Source organism: Arachis ipaensis, chromosome B10, assembly GCF_059453495.1.
Source record: "Arachis ipaensis isolate K30076 ecotype BB chromosome B10, ASM5945349v1, whole genome shotgun sequence".
Classification (NCBI taxonomy): domain Eukaryota; kingdom Viridiplantae; phylum Streptophyta; class Magnoliopsida; order Fabales; family Fabaceae; genus Arachis; species Arachis ipaensis.
Window position 1 is genome coordinate 140,389,437 of NC_142435.1, and position 18,422 is coordinate 140,407,858.

At 38.4% G+C, this 18,422-nt stretch overlaps 1 protein-coding gene across 1 annotated transcript; it reads right to left on the reverse strand.

Moving 5' to 3' along the window:
- Positions 1-1,636: 1,636 nt before the first annotated feature.
- Positions 1,637-3,646, reverse strand: LOC107621430 (uncharacterized). Its single transcript, XM_016323452.2, has 2 exons — positions 3,443-3,646; positions 1,637-2,797 (listed from the first exon to the last, which is right to left on the reverse strand). The coding sequence occupies exons 1-2, from the start codon at positions 3,644-3,646 to the stop codon at positions 1,637-1,639; spliced, it is 1,365 nt and encodes a 454-aa protein (XP_016178938.2).
- Positions 3,647-18,422: the final 14,776 nt, after the last annotated feature.

An 18,422-nucleotide genomic window follows, 5' to 3' on the forward strand; every position in this document is an offset into this window, starting at 1 on the left:
CTGGTTCGAGGAGACTTTTGGAGAGTGCCCCGAGGGAGCCGATGAGGAGACTGTGCAGCGCTTTACTCGTGCCGATATCATGATGTTGTTGGGCACTCAGCTGTTTGCCGACAAGTCCGGCAACCGCATTCACATCAGATGGCTTCCCTACGTAGCTAGGCTTGAGGAGATGGGTACCTACAGTTGGGGGTCTGCAGTACTGACATGGTTGTACCGGTGCATGTGCCGAGTGGCGAACAGACATGTGGTGAAGTTAGCGGGCCCACTTCAGCTACTTCAGTCCTGGATCTTTTGGCGCTTTCCTAGGTTTAGGCCTGCTGGGTATGATACATGCAGCTGGCCATTGGCCTCGAGGTACCCTACTCAGACTTTTCTATTTCAAGTTAAAATAGTTAATGTTCATGTACGCTTGTAATGTATTACAATTCTGTCACACTTTTAATTAGCCATAACACCCATGTGAGATGCAGGTGGTCAGATTACAACCCTTCCGGTAGCGAGAAAGGACCTAAAGTGCAGACGTGGAGACTGAGGATAGACATGTTACAGGCCAGGGATGTGAGTATACTACCAGCTAAGTTTATTTAATTAACTAAACTTTATGAATTTGGAGCATGAATTGGCCTGACAATGTTGGAATCTTTGTACAGTTTATCTGGATGCTGTATAGTTCCCCCGAGGTACTGCAGGTTGTGCATCCGGAGGCGTTGGAGCCTCGGCATACGGCGATGTGGCGTTCTGTGACGTCACTGATATACTTTGCCGTTATAGAGTGGCATCAGATAGATAGGATTCTACCGCAGGTCGGCGGAGTCCAGGCCCGTCCGCAGCCCGCCCTAAACATCGACTTTCTGATGTCGAAGGACGAGAGAGGCGGTGATCGTTGGTTCCCGTCCGCTTTGCAGTTCTGGCATCTTCATTAGGAGAGCCGTGCGGACCACGTTCTCTGGTTCGATGTTGTTGCAGACCCGGGACCCTCACATGACTTCCTGAAGTGGTGGAGTCAGCACGGAAAGAGGTTCTTGTCACCAGAGATGTATTTGGGGGATCCGAGAGCCGTTCCTATTCCTGTGGAGGCATCACAGAAGGGTGCTGGGTGAGTTCCTGACATGGATCGTGTTGACGACGTGCCGGATAGGTGTCGGGTTGAGAGGAGAGCTCGTGTGGGGACACGACGAAGCCAGCGTGAGTGGAGGTGGCTGGACCAGGCTATGGACGAAGCTGACGGGGACGGTCGACGTGGAGGAAGATGACGAGGGCACGGAGGGAGACGGAGAGGATGTGATACGGCGGACGAGCACGGTGATCATGGTAACAACGATGACGACGATCAGCACGGGCCCGTGGGGGGGGGGGGTTGCTGCAGGGCATGTTGTAGTTGGTGGTGTTAGTCCCCATGTTGGCGGGCATGGAGGCGAGTGGTACGGGTCAGATATGGGTGACGGGGCTGACCATGGTGACAGTGGACTTGGTTCGGGGCCGCTTGGAGATTACTTCGTTGGTGTCCCAGCCAATGACCAGACACTTCAGGAGAGTACGCCATGGGTTAGCCCGGGGACGATGTTTTTAGACTTCATGGCAGGTGATGGGCTTTATGCGGACTTCGGTGGGTCACACTTTCTAGAGATTACTGCCATCATGCAGGAGGATGATACGAATCGTAGGCGTGGTCAGAGCTCCGGCACACAGGCACCTTTAGATGTCCGGGTTGCCGATAGAGGCCACATCTCTTTGGCCGGTTCGGATCTGCCTCGTCCATATTGGTCCGTATCCGAGTGGACCTCGGACGACCCTCTCTCGCAAGCCTCTTGTTAGGATCCAGGATCACAGTCGGCCCGTCATATGGTGGCCAGAAACCCTCCGGAATGGGAGGTGTGAATCCCATCCGATACACACTGAACACCGAACTAAGACGATACACCTGGTGGACGTAAGGCTGCCATGTAAGCCGTGAGTAGGCACAGCATGCCAGTGCGTGCGGACACGGGAAATGAAGTGCCTGGAAGTATCCACAGTCACATGTCTGAGATGCAAGCGAGACTCTATAGCTACCCAGTGAGAACGAACCAGTCGGAGTCGTCTCTGCGACGGTGAACTCCGAGTTATCCCTGTCGTACAAAGTCACCGTGAAGCACCTCGCCGTCTTCAAGTTGGCCTCGATACACTTCATCAAGTGCTGACTGAATTGTTGTCCGGTTCCCAGCTGGGCCTCAGCCTCTCTCCCTTTTCGAATAAATAGTTCGGCCAACCTTCCGTATGTTGCCTTCACTAGCGAGCACACAGGGAGGTTTCTGACACCCTTGAGGATTGAGTTCACACACTCAGAGATATTCGTCGTCATGTGCCCGAATCTCCGCCCCTCATCACAATGTTGTGTCCACAAGGAATACTCAATCCGGTTCGCCCAGTCACACATCGTCGGGTCTTCAGACCGCAGAATATCAAACCAGTAATCGAACTCTACCTCGGTCTTAGCGTACGCCGCGTTGACAAGTAGACTCCTTGAGTCTTTGCCCTTGAAGGTTAGGGCAAAATTTGCCGCTACATGTCGAATGCAGAATGCCCGGTATGCAGATGGAGGTAACCAGCCTCCGTCGGGAGCCTCAAGCGCGGCATTGATGCCGTTATGCCTGTCCGATATAACCAGCAGACCCGGCTGCGGTGTCACATGCTGACGCAGTTGGGAGAGAAAGAAAGACCAGGACTCAACATTCTCACCCTCGACTAATGTGAATGCAACAGGGAGTATGTTGGAGTTCCCGTCTTGTGCAATCGCGACAAGCAACGTTCCCCCATACTTGCCATACAGATGGGTGCCGTCAATACTAACCAGCGGCTTGCAATGACGGAATGCCTCGATACACGGTGGAAACGTCCAGGATAGTCTGTGAAAATAAGCTTGAGACTCGTCCAGCTGTCCACCAACTCGAACAGGGCTCGTCCTAAGGACTGCAACAGTACCAGGCATCGTCAACTGGACTCCTAACACCCACCTAGGGAGCTCGTTGTACGACTCATCCCAGTCACCGTAGATGAGGGCAACAGCCTTCTGCTTCGCCAACCAGACCCTCCTGTACGTCGGCCTAAACCCAAAGTGTGCGGCCGTGGCATTTAGGAGCACCTTGATGCTGACAGATGCATCAGCCCTAACCATTGGCATAATGAATGCCGATATCACATGATAATCCAAACTCCTGTGGTCGCTGGAGATGGAGGTGGCGAGACACGTATGCGGTCCATTGTACCGTTTGACCTCCCAAAGGCCCTTGCACTGTCGGAGACTCAGCCGAATCAACCATGTGCACCCATTCCCGAACTCAGAATACTTGCCCACATACCGACGATAGTCAGACTCTACTACCTTGTACTGTACCCTTCGGCGGATGCTGTAAGTCTTCACACTTAACAGGGCCTCATCTTTATCCTGAAATTGCTGACCAACCTGGAACTCTGTCAGACCTGCAGACCCTTCCGCATTTCTAGCGCCAAATCCAGCAGGCTGCCCAGGAATCCCCTCCTGCCTCATGGCATCCAAGTCCAAAGAGAAAAAATGTGGAGGATACTGCTGTGTGCCAGAGCTAGAACCACCTCCCGCCCCAGCAGGCTCGCTCGCTCCAATATCATCGCCACTGTCATCAGCAATCATATCCGGCTCGACATCACGTCCTCTGGATCATCCAACAATCCATCTCCAACCCCAGGCGGTGCAGCACACTGTAAAGAGGTCGGCAGAAATTTTCCTGTTCCGACCTCGTCGCCTACACTGCCGTTGAGATCAACAGCGAACGAAGGGGAGGCGACAGGCTGGACAGGTGGTTGGTACGCAGGGACGGAGGAAGAAGCAACGGCAGGTCTAGAGCTAGAACCGGCTACCATGGCTAAAGTGGTGGTATTTCGGTTCGAATCCCCGAGCTGGATACCACATCAACCAACTTTGCCAACAATTCTGGTGTCCTCACTTCTGGAAACTACCGGCGACAATGAAACATGACCTGCAAGTCCTCATCACTCCCAATCGTGAAACAATCATACTTCACGGTTTTCTGGAGCACCGTGATTGGAATGCGATAGAAAAACTTCTTAACCCGTTTCACACCTTCCAGACCAAGTTTCAGCAGTACAGAGCTAACAAGGTCATCATAGCTCGTCGTAGGCCTCACAATAATACAAAGAGGATCCTTATCAGTGAACTTCACACTGGAACGAGTTTTCCTCTTAATCGATCCTCTGTGGTGAATCAACACTACAAAACTCTTCTCACTAGCCATCTTACCCCCTCTAATGAGAGCAACTCACATTTACACCATATATATACAGGTCTGGTCCTCACTAATTCGAACTAGCCTAGTTCGAAATACAATTTGTGTAATTCGAATTAACTCAGTTTGAATTACATTGCATGGCGTGCATGGAGGTAATTCGAATCAGCTTGGTTCGAATTACCTGAGGAAACTTGCACAATGTAATTCGAACTCACCTAGTTCGAATTATGTATGCTTATAGTTCGAATAATGTAGATTCGAATTAGTGTGCATTTCGTTCTTGTACAATTTGAGTTGAGTAGGTTCGAATTATATAGAACTGTAATTCGAACTAGGTTGGTTTGAATTACATAGAGATATTATTTGGTTGATTGATGAAGCAATTTTCAACTTGGCTGATTCTCGTAAATTATGACTTTCCTTGGCTTATTTTTGTTTTTTTGCCCTAAAATCTATTTTTAGTGTATGTATACCCAACTGGCCAACCACCAACAATAATAATAATGTATTTATAATTCATAATTGATCATTGAATCTTGTTCATAATGAAAACTTCAAATTCAAATACTATTCAAATAGTAAGTGCAATAGTCACAACAGAAATCCAATCCAACTCTTTTGACATTAGAATAGATATACAATTCGCGTATTTATATGTCTTAATTTCACAGTGCAGTGTTCATACAGTTCAACAATTCAAGATATAATTAATTTAATGTCTTTGACACGATATATGTGTCAGGAATTACAGCTTAATTTGTTAGGACTTTGCAAGATAGAGGAAGGAGAAAGGAACAATTAACTCTCTTACTATTTTGACTTTGGATTAAGTAATTTTTGAAAAAAAAAAGAGTTTTAATTTAATCCTCTAGACAATAAATACGTAATGTTTTTTTATTAATTTATTATTAAACCACTCTTCTACCTTAGTCCATGACAATAATAAAGAAGTCTCACGGCCTACAAATTCAGTTATAATTTTAGTCTTTATTATTATCTTATCTTTATTTATCCTTATCTTATATTTATTTGTTTTTATCTTTCATAGGTTAATGTTCTATATATATTTAGTTTTATCTTTATAGTTTACAATTTCAATCAATCAACAATCAATAAAATTTCTTCATCTTTTCTTTTCTTTCCTTATTCTTTTACAATTTTATTATCCTTGCATATTCTTTATGTACTCTTTCCGTTTTATTATGGTATCAGAGCTTCTCTTGAACTCTACTGACATCGATGGATAAACCAACCAATTCAGGTCCTAAAACCCCTTCAACCTCCCTTCCCACTATGAATAATCAACCTCCCTACTCTATTCTAGGTCAAGGAAAAAGGGCACACGAGCAACTTCATGAGGAGCCTCTTTTGGATATTTCGTCAGCCCAACTCATCTTTTAAATCCACTTGACCCTTTGTCAAGTCCAACTACTCATTATCTTTGTTCTTTCAATACTTTTCTATTATTAACAATTTTTCAAATCGAGATTCATTCTTGAACACTTGGATCATTGATTATGGTGCCACAGATCACATTGCATCAAATTTGTCTTGGTTTATTTCTTACACACAATTTTTTCCTATTATTATTCATTTACCAAATGGTTCTCAAACTACTATTTTTTATAAAGGCATTGTTCAATTTTCACCATCCTTGGTTCTTCATGATGTTCTTTATTTACCTCATTTCAACTTTAAAATTATCTCCGTCTCAAAAATTACTTTAGTACTCATATGTGAACTCACTTTTTCATCTTCTTCTTGCACTCTACAGAGCAACAATTTGGGGACGATTGATTTGGGCAGAATGATAAAGGGATTATATGTTTTTGAACCCAATTTCGGTAAAAATCCATCCACTACACACTCCATAAATTCTATCCATCCAATCTCCACCTATTACACCTTCAAATATATGGCATTTTCGTTTAGGACACCTTTCTGGACAAAGACTTAATCATTTACATAAACATTTTCCTTTTATCTTTATGCATCATGACGAGACTTGTGACATTTGTCATCTTTCTAAACAAAAGAAACTTTCATTTTCTCAAAGTTTTAACAAAACCAATGCAAGTTTTGATTTATTACATTTTGATATTTGGAGTCCGTTTCGACAAAATTCTATTTATAATCATAAATATTTTTTTACTATTGTTGATGATTTTAGCTGCTTTACATGGGTTATTTTATTAAAATCAAAAGGAGAAGTGCAAAATCATGTAAAAAATTTTATTACTTTAGTTGAAACACAATTCAACTCTAAAGTCAAAACTATTCGTTCTGATAATGGATAAAATTTATTTTACATGATTTTTATGCTTCAAAGGGCATTATTCATCAACATAGTTGTGTTGAAACTGCTCAACAAAATGGAATGGTAGAACACAAGCATCAACATATTTTGAATATAGCTCGTGCTCTTATGTTTCAATCTAATTTACCATCATCTTTTTGGTCTTATGCTGTTAAACATGCTGTTTATTTACTTAACAGAGTTCCATCATCCGCAATTAATTTTAAAATACCATTTGAGATTTTATTCAATCTTCCACCAAATTATCATGACATTAAAGTTTTTGAATGCTTATATTTTGTTTCTACCCTAATGGCAAACAGATCAAAATTTGATCCAAAAGCCAAAAAGGTTGTGTTTATTGGCTTTCAACATGGTTTTAAAGGATATATTATTTATGTTTTAGAAGATAAAATAATTGAGATTTCTAGAAATGTGATTTTTTATGAAATGATCTTGCCCTTAGTCACAAAAAATGTCCAATTCCATACATTCAACCCAACATTGTCAAACACACATTCTCAAAAACAAGATTCAGTTAGTCTTCCAGTTGAACCCTCACCTTGAACCCTCACCTATACCCATTGACCCAACTCCATCTAATTCTTTATTTTCTCCAACAACCTCTCCTTTTTCCTCACTATCATTTCCTAACCAAGTTGAACCCATGACCACCGAATCTCTTTCAACACAGACACCCATCTCTCCTTCCGCACTAGACACCAATCCACCATCACCTCCTCATCCCCCGTCACCCTCTACACCACCTGAGCAACCCATCATCGTCATTCCAACCGGCCTCACCGACCTCCAGCATATCTCTCTGATTACTTATGCAATTCCTCTCTCATCTCTACAAAGCAATCTCCCTTAAAGTGCAAGTATCTTTTATCTTCAGTCATGTATTTTTCTTCTCTTTCATCTTCACATAAAAAGTTTCTTTTATCTCTATATTCTGACGTTGAGTCAAAGTCTTTTAAGGACGCCAATCAACACTCTAATTGGCGTAGTGCTATGAAAGATGAGCTGGATGCTCTTGAGATGAATAAAACTTGGCGTCTTGTTTATTGCCTTGCAAGCGTTAAGCCGGTTGGCTGTAAATGGGTCTATCGCATAAAATGCAAGCCTGATGGTTCAGTTGATCGATATAAAGCACGCCTTGTGGCTAAAGGATTCACTCAGACTGAAGGTATTGATTTCTTGGAAACTTTCTCCCCTGTTGTCAAGCCTGCCACCATCAGATTAGTTTTGACATTGGCCTCTATGAAGCATTGGCCCATACATCAGTTGGATGTCAATAATGCTTTCTTACATGTGGATCTTTCTGAGGATGTTTATATGACTCTGCCACCCAGATTTACATCTCTTCGACCGAATCAATGCTACAAGCTACTAAAGTCACTGTATGGTTTACGACAATCTAGTCGTATGTGGTATGACAAACTTTCTCATCTTTTGTTATCTCATGGATATCAGCAGACCTTATCTGATTATAGTTTATTTGTTAAATTCACTGGTGCTCAAATTTCTATCCTTCTAGTCTATGTTGACGATATTATTCTCACTGGTAATTCCATTTCTGAACTTGCTGCCATTAAGTCTATTTTGCACCAACACTTCCGAATTAAAGACTTGGGCCCATTAAAATATTTTTTGGGTATTGAGGTTGCTCAATCAGCAAAGGAAATTTGCTTATATCAGAGAAAATATTGTCTTGATCTTTTGGAGGATTCTGGTTTATTAGGTGCTAAGCCTGCCTCTGTTCCAATGGATAGTACCACAAGACTATATCAAGACAAAAGTTCCCTGCTATCTGACCCTTTTGTATATCGTCATTTGGTTGGGTGTCTTATCTATCTCACCACTACTCGACCGGACATCATGTATGCCACTCAACAATTAAGTCAATTTATGGCATCTCCTACTGAATCTCATCTTCAAGCTGCCAAGCATGTGTTACGATATCTGAAAACTAGTCCCGACAAAGGACTTTTTTTTCCAAGAGAATCGGAAATTCAGCTTCTCGGCTTCAGTGACTCTGATTGGGCCGGATGTCCTGACACTCGGCGATCTTTATCAGGTTATTATTTCTTCTTAGGCAGTTCTTTAGTCTCTTGGAAGACCAAGAAACAAACCACCATTGCCCGCTCATCCACTGAAGCAGAATATCGTGCACTTGCTAACACAACTTGTGAACTTCAATTGATACTAAATGCGTTACAATTTTTACGCATCTCTCCTATCCGTCTACCAGTTTTATATTGTGATAATCAGAGTACTCTTCATATTGCTGCTAACCCGGTTTTTCATGAACGGACCAAACATTTAGAGGTTGATTCTCACTTGGTTCGACAAAAAGCTCAAGCTGGAGTGATGAAACTTCTCCTCATTCCCTTTTCTGGGCAGCTAGCAAACATCTTCACCAAGCCTTTGTCTTCTCAACCCTTCCATCTTAATTTGAATAAGGTTGGTGTTCTTGACATCTTTCATCCTCTAACTTGCTAGGGTGTATTAAACCACTCTTCCACCTTAGCACATGACAACAATAAAAAAGTCTCACGGCCCACAAATTCAGCCCAACAGAATACACAAATTCAGTTTTAATTTTAGTCTTTATTATTATCTTATCTTTATTTATCCTTATCTTATCTTTATTTGCTTTTATCTTTCATAGGTCAATGCTCTCTATATATTTAGTTTTACCTTTATAGTTTATAATTTTAATCAATCAACAATCAATAAAATTTCTTCATCTTTTCTTTTCTTTCCTTATTCTTTCACAATTTTATTATCCTTGCATATTCTTTATGTACTCTTTTCGTTTTATTATTTATCACATAAAATTTAACGATGATATATATCGTTAACTACTAGATGTGTCTATTTATAAAAGGTTGTCATGTAAACAATAATTTTTGGAACAAAATTTCACTTGTTTTGATACGATTCGTGATATCTAAAGAATAGTTGATAAAAGTTATATAAAAATTCAAAAATTCATAAATATTTTAGTATCCAAAACTACATTATTTTCATACTCATCTGGTAGCAATGAGACATGCACTACTGTAGATAATAAAATATACGAATAATTTCGTTTTGTTTCACATTATCTATTAATAAAAGTTCACCATTTACTATTATAGATTATCTAATTGATATTTTTTTCAAGAATTAATTAGTCTAAAATCAAATTTTCGAAGATCAAATTGTTATTCTAGATATTTCCTAATTCCACCCGTTTGAACTTTGATCCCATTCAAGTTGGAAAATGCAAATTTGTCAAATGCAAGCTATATTATTCCTGTGCGAGGGTGGGTGATAATGATCTCTTTAGGAACAAGGGTGGGTGATAATTAAACAAGTATATTCTTATAATCTCATTGTTCATAAATTCATTAAAATGTGTCATTTAAATTCAATTAGAAAATTAACCTTTTTTCGATTAATATTAACTAACTTTTTAAAATGACTTTTATAATAAATTATAAATTCTCTAAAGAATAAAGATCGAAAAAATATCTTTTTATAAAAAATTAAGCTGACATTAACTAATAAAAAAATTAGTTATTTGTGCTTATTCATAATGAATAAAGAAAACATGTGTTGGTTGTTGGTTAACAAATAATAAGTACCAATATAATCAATCGAAGTACTAATAATAGGAGCTAACAAATTAATGGGATTTACATAAAAGGAGTGCTAAGGAGTAGTAATTTTTTTTATTTGTAGCCATTAAGTAGTCATTAATAATGTTTTTAATGGTGTGAGATTTCATCCAATGATGTAGAATTACTCACTTCTCTTTTTACTTATTACATACTAGCTAGAATTTAATAAAGTTGTTGACCCTAAACATTTTCTTTACTACATAATACATACTCTCATGTAATTAAATAAAAAATAGTCTTTTGAATAAAAAATAAAATAATAGTCTTGTAAAATATTCAAATGCATCTACTACTAAAGTACCCAAACCAACGTATAACGGAATATATATTATTGTTATATTTTAGTTAAGGAGACTGAATATAGAAACTTTAGTGGATCAATCTATGTGACCACTTTAATCATCACCTGAAAAAGTTAACATTATTCCTAAAAATCCTTAACAACCAAATGAAAAGGAGAACTATATAACACACAAAACGGTAACTTAACCGCTATCTTATCAGAAACGAGAAAATAAAAAAGCATTCAGTTGCATCTTTATTCTTCTTTAGCTAAGACTCGCAAGATACCCGTGATGTGCGGACAAGCCAAACGAAGACTATAACGACCTGAATGAAAAAATATATTTAGGATATTATTTGGTGTAAAAAATAAAAGAGTATTGATATTGTTTGAAAAAATATATAACATTTTTTAAATAATTAAAAAAGATTGCTATTAAAAAAAATGTTATGAAATATTATGTTATGTTATTTATAAGTAATATTGTCAAAATATAAATGATGTTCTAAATTTTTTATTATTTGATCTAAATATTAGAAATTAAAATAGTACTTTATTCTATATTAAATTATATTATATTATTTTTTCAGTGTTCTTTTATTTTTTACACCAATTAACAATTTAAATATAGTTTATATTCACCTCACAATAGTATCTATTTGTTTTAGTGGAGCAGATGCGGATAAATTGTTAGTGTAGATAGAAAAAGAGTAGCATGTTCAAAAAAAATATCAGTAATAATAAATGTAATAAAAGTGACCAATTTAGGAGTAGGGGTGGCAACACTACCCGAACCCGCGGGTACCCACCCCGCCCCTACCCGCTCGGGGCGGGTAATTACCCGCCCCCGCACCGGGGCGAGTTTTAACGGGGCAGGTTCTTAGGCGGGGCGGGGCGGGGTCGGGTTTAGGTTGAACCCGCCCCTACCCGCCCCGGTATATATAATATATATGTAAATATATATATTTTTAATTGTTAGAATATAATTAGGATCAATTAGGATCAATTAGAATTATTTAGTATATCTGAATATTTATTATAGAATATTACGTCTTTATTATTACGATTCTTTTAGTTCCTATAAATACTTTTCTATATTGTATCATTCTAGACAACTTGAATAGACAACTTGAATACACTCAATAACATACAAATCTTTTCTCCAGTTTAGTCTCTTGTTTCTAACATGGTATCCTCCTTGAAGAGGATAGGTTGTTTTCATTGAGGTGAAATCACCGTAGTTTTTGCATTTTTTCTATGTCATTCATCTTTCTATTTTGTCACTCTTTTGAAACTTTTTCACCTCACCGACTAGCCTATTTTCTCTGTCTTCTATTTTTTTTCGAGTTGAATGATCAAACACCATTGTCATCTGCTGCTTACCTATTCTCATGAAGAAATCATATAGTTTTCGTTCTCCCGTGGCAGTTCCGTCTCCGTTCTCCCGTGGCAGTTCCGTCTGCGTTCTCCCGTGGCAGTTCCGTCTGCGTTTTTCCGTGGTAGTTCCGTCTGCGTTTTCCCGTAGCAGTTCCGTCTGCGTTCTCCCGTGGCAGTTCCATCTGCGTTTTCCCGTGGCAGTCGCGTTTCCTTGTGGCAGTTTCGTACGCGTTTCTTTCTGGCAATTCCAAGCGGCAGTTGCGTCTGCGCTTCCTTCAGACGAGCGGCAGTTCCGTCTGCGCTTCCTTCAGACTAGCGGCAGTTCCATCTGCGCTTCCTTCTGACAGTTCCGTCTGCACCCGTTTTATCAATTTATGCAGTTTTTTTTCTATTTATTTCATTGTTTTAAATATGTTTCAAACTCAAGTTGTCACTTGAGTTTGAGGGGGGATGTTAGAATATAATTAGGATCAATTAGAATTATTTAGTATATCTGAATACTTATTATAGAATATTACGTCTTTATTATTACGATTCTCTTAGCCCTATAAATACCCTTCTATATTGTATCATTCTACATAACTTGAATAGACACACAAATCCTTTCTATCAGAGCCATGGTATCCTCCTTGAAGATGATAAGTTGTTTTCCTTGTGGTGAAATTACTGTAGTTTTTGCACTTTTTTTTTCTATGCCATCTTTATTTACCTTTTGTCACTACTTTGATGCTTTTTCACCGCACCGACTAGCTTATTCTCTCCGTTTTGTGCCTTTTCGAGTCAAATAATGATCAAACACCAATGTCGTCTGCTATTTTCCTATTCTCATGAAGATATCATATAGTTTTTGCTCTCTTTCGGCAGTTCCGTCTGTGTTTCTCTTGTGGCAGTTCCGTCTGCGTTCTCTGGTGGCAGTTCCGTCTGCGTTCTCTCGTAGCAGTTCCATCTGCGTTTCGTCTATGTTTCTTTGTGGCAGTTGCGTCTGCGTTTCTTTGTGGCAGTTGCTTCCTTCAGACAAGTGACAATTCCGTCTGCGCTTCCTTCAGACAAGTAGCAATTCCGTCTGCGCTTCCTTCCGACAAGCGGCAGTTCCGTCTGCGCTTCCTTCAGACAAGTGGTTCCGTCTGCGCTTCCTTCAGACTAGCGGCAGTTCCATCTGCGCTTCGTTCTGGCAATTCCGTCTGCACCCGTTTTATTAGTTTATGCAGTTTTTTTTCCTCTTTATTTCGTTGTTTTAAATAAGTTTCAAACTCAAGTTGTCACTTGAGTTTGAGGGGGGATGTTAGAATATAATTAGGATCAATTAGGATCAATTAGAATTATTTAGTATATCTGAATATTTATTATAGAATATTACGTCTTTATTATTACGATTCTTTTAGTCCCTATAAATACTTTTCTATATTGTATCATTCTAGACAACTTGAATAGACAACTTGAATACACTCAATAACATACAAATCTTTTCTCCAGTTTAGTCTCTTGTTTCTAACATTAATATATAATATATGTAACGTATATAAAATAATTAGTAAAATGATTAATAATATTATATTATATATAAATTTTTATTTTAATTTATATTATGTATGTAAAATTGTAAATGGTGGTTATATAATTTTTAAAATTTAATTTTATTTATTGGATTTAATAATTATAAGGGCGGGTAGGGGCGGGGCGGGTACCCGCAGGGGCGGGTTAGGGTTTAACATTTTACAACCCGCGGGTAGGGTGGGGCGGGTTTGATGCGGGTTTTCTGTAGAGCGGGGCGGGGTCGGGTAGAGCAAAAACCCGCCCCTACCCGCCCCGTTACCACCCCTATTTAGGAGTAATATGTTATGTTGTTATGAAAAATTTTTTGTTTTAAAATAGAAAGCATACAATACTTTTTCTTTTATATTTGTATAATGGAGTATTGAGTAATTACTAACTTGCATGAAATTTAAATAATTAAATAGGACTATAATAAAGAGGATATATAAAACCAAAAACAATCTTATTAGATTGAAAAGAAAAGGAAAAACTTTAGTTGCTTCATTATCAAATTGATAATTATTGTTATTTTTGAAATAGGATTTTGGTCATGAGTAAATCAAGTGCTTCTATGACCACAAATAAATACATCATAAAAAAAACAAATTTAAATATAAAAAAATCATAGCTGCTAATAAAAAAGATATCTATCTATTTATATATTTTTTTGTATAAGAGACGTATTTTTTACCAATATTCTTTGTATATTATCATTTGGTATCATCTGCTGTAATGTCTTAAAACTTTTTTTTTAAACCTTTTATATTTGATTTCTTTTATTACTATCCAACCCTCTTATTTTATCAAAATTCCTACACTACCCTTATTTATTTTACCAAACCCTAACCCTAATTCCCAAATTAAACCCACTAACACTCACTCTATCACATACACCCCCACCCCCACGGACAGAAGACAACAAAAAGAGAGAAAGAATAAGGAGAGGGTGAGTGATGGAGGAAGATAGAAGAGAAGAGAGAAAAAGAGAGGCGGCGCCGGTGGGAGTCACTGCCACCGCCGCCACCATGTTTGAGAGGGGCCAGAGGAGTGGGAGAGAGAGGATGTGATGTGATGGCCAGAGAGAGAGAGAGAGAGAGCAGTGACGCTAGCGTCGCTGTTGAGGCTGTCGCGGTGGTTGCCGTCGTCACAGAAGGAGCTCGTCGCTGCGCTGCTGTGTCGCCGCCGGAGGAGAGCTCGTCGGAAAGCTGCTGTCCTGTCCGTCCGTGCTCTATCCTCTATTCTTCCTCCACTAGTTCTGCCATTATCCTTGCCCTTTGAAAACGTCGTAGGAAGCGTTTCACACCTCTGTCAGTTCTGTTTCATCACCGTTCTAGCCTGGTTAGTGGTTGTTCTGTTTTGTTTCCGTTTCCGCTACTGTTTTACCATAGTTGTTGATGTTGTCGTCGTTGCTCTGCCTTTACCCGTCATTGCTTCTGTTCTGTTGTGCCTCTGTTCGCTGTTTTGCTTGTCTATTGGAGCTGTCGCTGCCTCCGTACAAATTTTGCGCTCTTTCGTACCCTTTAGTTTGGTACTCCGGGTTTGGTCTCTTCGGTCCCTTGGGATCAAGTTGTGAGTAGGCTTTACATTTATAATTGTTTGACTTTACGTCTATAATTATTTTGATATACGGTGCCTTGAACTTAGTTATACTTACAAAGATTATTATCAAAGGATTTTAAAGTTGATTTTAATAATCGATTTATCATAACTAAATATTTATCTTTGTTAAACATATTTTAATATGCATATGAGACTATACGTTTTTATGAGACTATATGTATATTTGAACAAGTTTTATATTATTTTAAAGTATTTGATTTTACTCGAATATGTATTTTTGAAGCATTGAAGTTTTGTTAGTACTCACTTATTTTGAAATTGTAAAATATGTTTGAAATGCCTTAAGATTGAAAAAATGTGATTGAATACGAATTGGATGAGAAAGTATTATTTGATTTGATACCTCATGTTTGAAAGACTGAAGAATTTGTCATATTCGAAATTATATGTTTTGAATTGGTTTGGGAGGCTCGTATTAGAAAATCGTAGTTAACGGCGGTTATGACGTTAACCTACATGCATCTGGCTCAGACCTCAACTAGCAGGGACGTTGCTAGCCTAACGTGTAGGCCATACATTGGATCTGTTATTCCGTACGGACACACGAGAGGAAAGGGCTACCCTTAGAGGTGGAGCCACCCAAGTGTGGACTATTTGATTTGATTTATGTATGAGAACTCCCTTATTTATTCACTTATTCATATAAATTATTATTTTCTAACTAAAATTATTTTCATAATAATGTTTATATGGTCTCATGTGAATTATAGATGTATTGTCTAGTCACTGAGTTGCAAAACTCACTCTGTTTTCTAAAAATATTTTTCAGGAATAAATATTTAATTACGTGAGCATTTCTATTCAAGGGTAATGATCTGCAATGGGTGTTTATTCTTTGTTGAGTTCTTAGACGTCATCTGCTCCATATATCACAGGCAGGATCCCTCTATATTTATTTATTTTATTTTTATTAAAAATATGTAATTATTCATTCTAGAAACTGTAAATTTATCAAAAATATTTATAACATTTTTATTTATCTTATATTTGAATCTGTCAGGCTTGCTGGAGAAATATTTTTCTGAGCGCCAATCATGACTCATTTTGGGTTGTGACATCTACTGTGGCAACTAAATACTTCAACATTGAAGGAACACTTCTCCTTGGACTTTCTCTGAGATTATGGCTTTTAAAAAACTCCTTTACTAAGATGTGGAAGAATTACAATGCTCTTTTATAGAAATATTTTTGTCTTTCCTATATTTGCTAATATATATATATATATATATATATATATATATCTTTTTATTTTACCATATCCGTAAGGTTCAAGATTTTTAAAAAAATTTATTATGAGTTAATTTTGATTTATTTATTCATTGAGTATTTTAATCTCAGAAATTATTTTATTAAAAATAACTAAAGCGAATTTTGCTGATTAATTAAGTTTAAAATAATTTAAAATTTTATTTGATTTTATAATTATCGAATTATTTTTTATATTTAAATTATAAAGTTTAGTAATTATAAAATAATAAGAATTTTATATGATTTAATTTAAATAATTGAGATTTCAAAATTTAATACTTTAATTTTTATAGACAAAGAAAATTAATTAAGTTATCTTTAATTTTAAATTAAAATACTTGATTGGAAGTCAATTAACAAATTGTTAATTAAATAATATTTTTAAAATAATTTTAAAAAAATAAATTAAATTTTTAATTAATACTCTATACCTGTAATCTTATTAAAATTTTTTAACTATTTTAATCATAACCCTTTCATCCCACAGCCTCACCACTACTCACCCTAATCTTAATCCTATAGATCTCTTAGCTATATAGACATCATGTGTAGCTTTCGAAACGGACTTCATTAATAGCCTTCTTGCACCATTAACTTAATTATTATTATTATTATTATTATTATTATTATTATTATTATTATATGAGTACTCCATCCAGTCACGCACACACGCACTAAATTTGGTGTTGATGACTTGTTGGTGCTTGCGATGATGACGATGAAAGCTTCTATTGTGGAAGGGTTTTGATGAACTTCACTGGCTTAGTAATTGCCTTTGATTATTTATATATATTATGAGATTTGAGAGAGAGCAGAAGAGAAGAGAGAGATCGGAGGAAGAAGAGGAGAGTGAGGGAGCTGTCGCCCAGTTTGCCGTCGCATCCCTTTCCACCATCACACTGCCACCGTCGTGCACCGCCGACACTTGTGGACCAGTCGCCGTCTGTGAAGCCATTGTCGCCGCCAAAGCTTAGGGTCACCGTCGAAACAGAATAGCGAAAAGAGGGAGACGCGCGAGGATGAGAAGGTCGCGACCAGTCTCGTCGCCATCAGCGCTGCAGGTTGCCGCCGCCGTTCTGTTTGTCAAGCTGCTGCGAAGGGAGCCACCACCGTTGACACGAGGAGGAGTGGAGGAGGAGCGGCTCCGTCGCTGTCTTTGCGGTGGGCTTCAGAGGAGGGAAAGGCATGCGGTAGGGGAGAGAGAGAGAGTTGCTCCTGTCGCCATCGAACTACACCGCCGGTGTCGCCGCCATCTGGGTTGTCACCGCGAAAGTCGCTGCTACTGGAGCTCACCGGAACTGCTTGGGGTTGCTGCCACTCCTCCTGGTTCTGTTTGAATCACGTCGCCGCATCTCTGGATGTCGGGAACTGGCCACCGGGACCACCGTTTGAGCCGCTGCTTTTCGGTTCAGTGTTTCTTCTTAGTTGCAGTAAGCATTTTCATTCCTGAAACCCCTTTAGTCACTGCTATGTTATCTTAGCTGAGGTTTTGCGGCGTTATTTCTTATATGATTGAGTTTCGGTTATTCAATGTTGCGATTAGAGTTACCGTGGTTGCTACGAAAGTGGTATGGAGCTGTGGTTATGGCTGCCGCTGTTGCGAGCCAGGAGAAAAACAAGTTTGTGACGCGTTTTAGAGTTTTTTATTTTCGACTATTCGAGGTAGGGCGCTTTCCTTAAACTCATTTTATTTCCGAAAATTGTTATAAATCGATATTGATGTAAAAATATATTTTGGTGATTATGAGTGTCTTATGGATTGAATTGAGTTGCTTTGGATGCTTGTGATTGTTTGTCTGGTGGGATTATTGACTGTTTGAGAAGGTTGAATATTTAACATATTGATTTCGTTAAATTAGAAGTTGCCGAATTGATTTTCTTAAGATTTGGAAATGTTTCGTTATTGAAAATGAATTGATTTTAGAAAAGATTTATATTAAAATTTGGTTTGATATTGAACCTGATTTGATATCAGAATTTGGTTTAAAACAAATTTGAAAAGGATTTGATGTCTGGAAACAGTTTGATTATTGAAAATGGTTTGCTATTTGGAAATGAATGAGAAGGCTTTGAGGAATATTTTGATAGGACTCGAAAAGGGTGATAGAGTCCGAGTTTTAGAGGAGACGTTG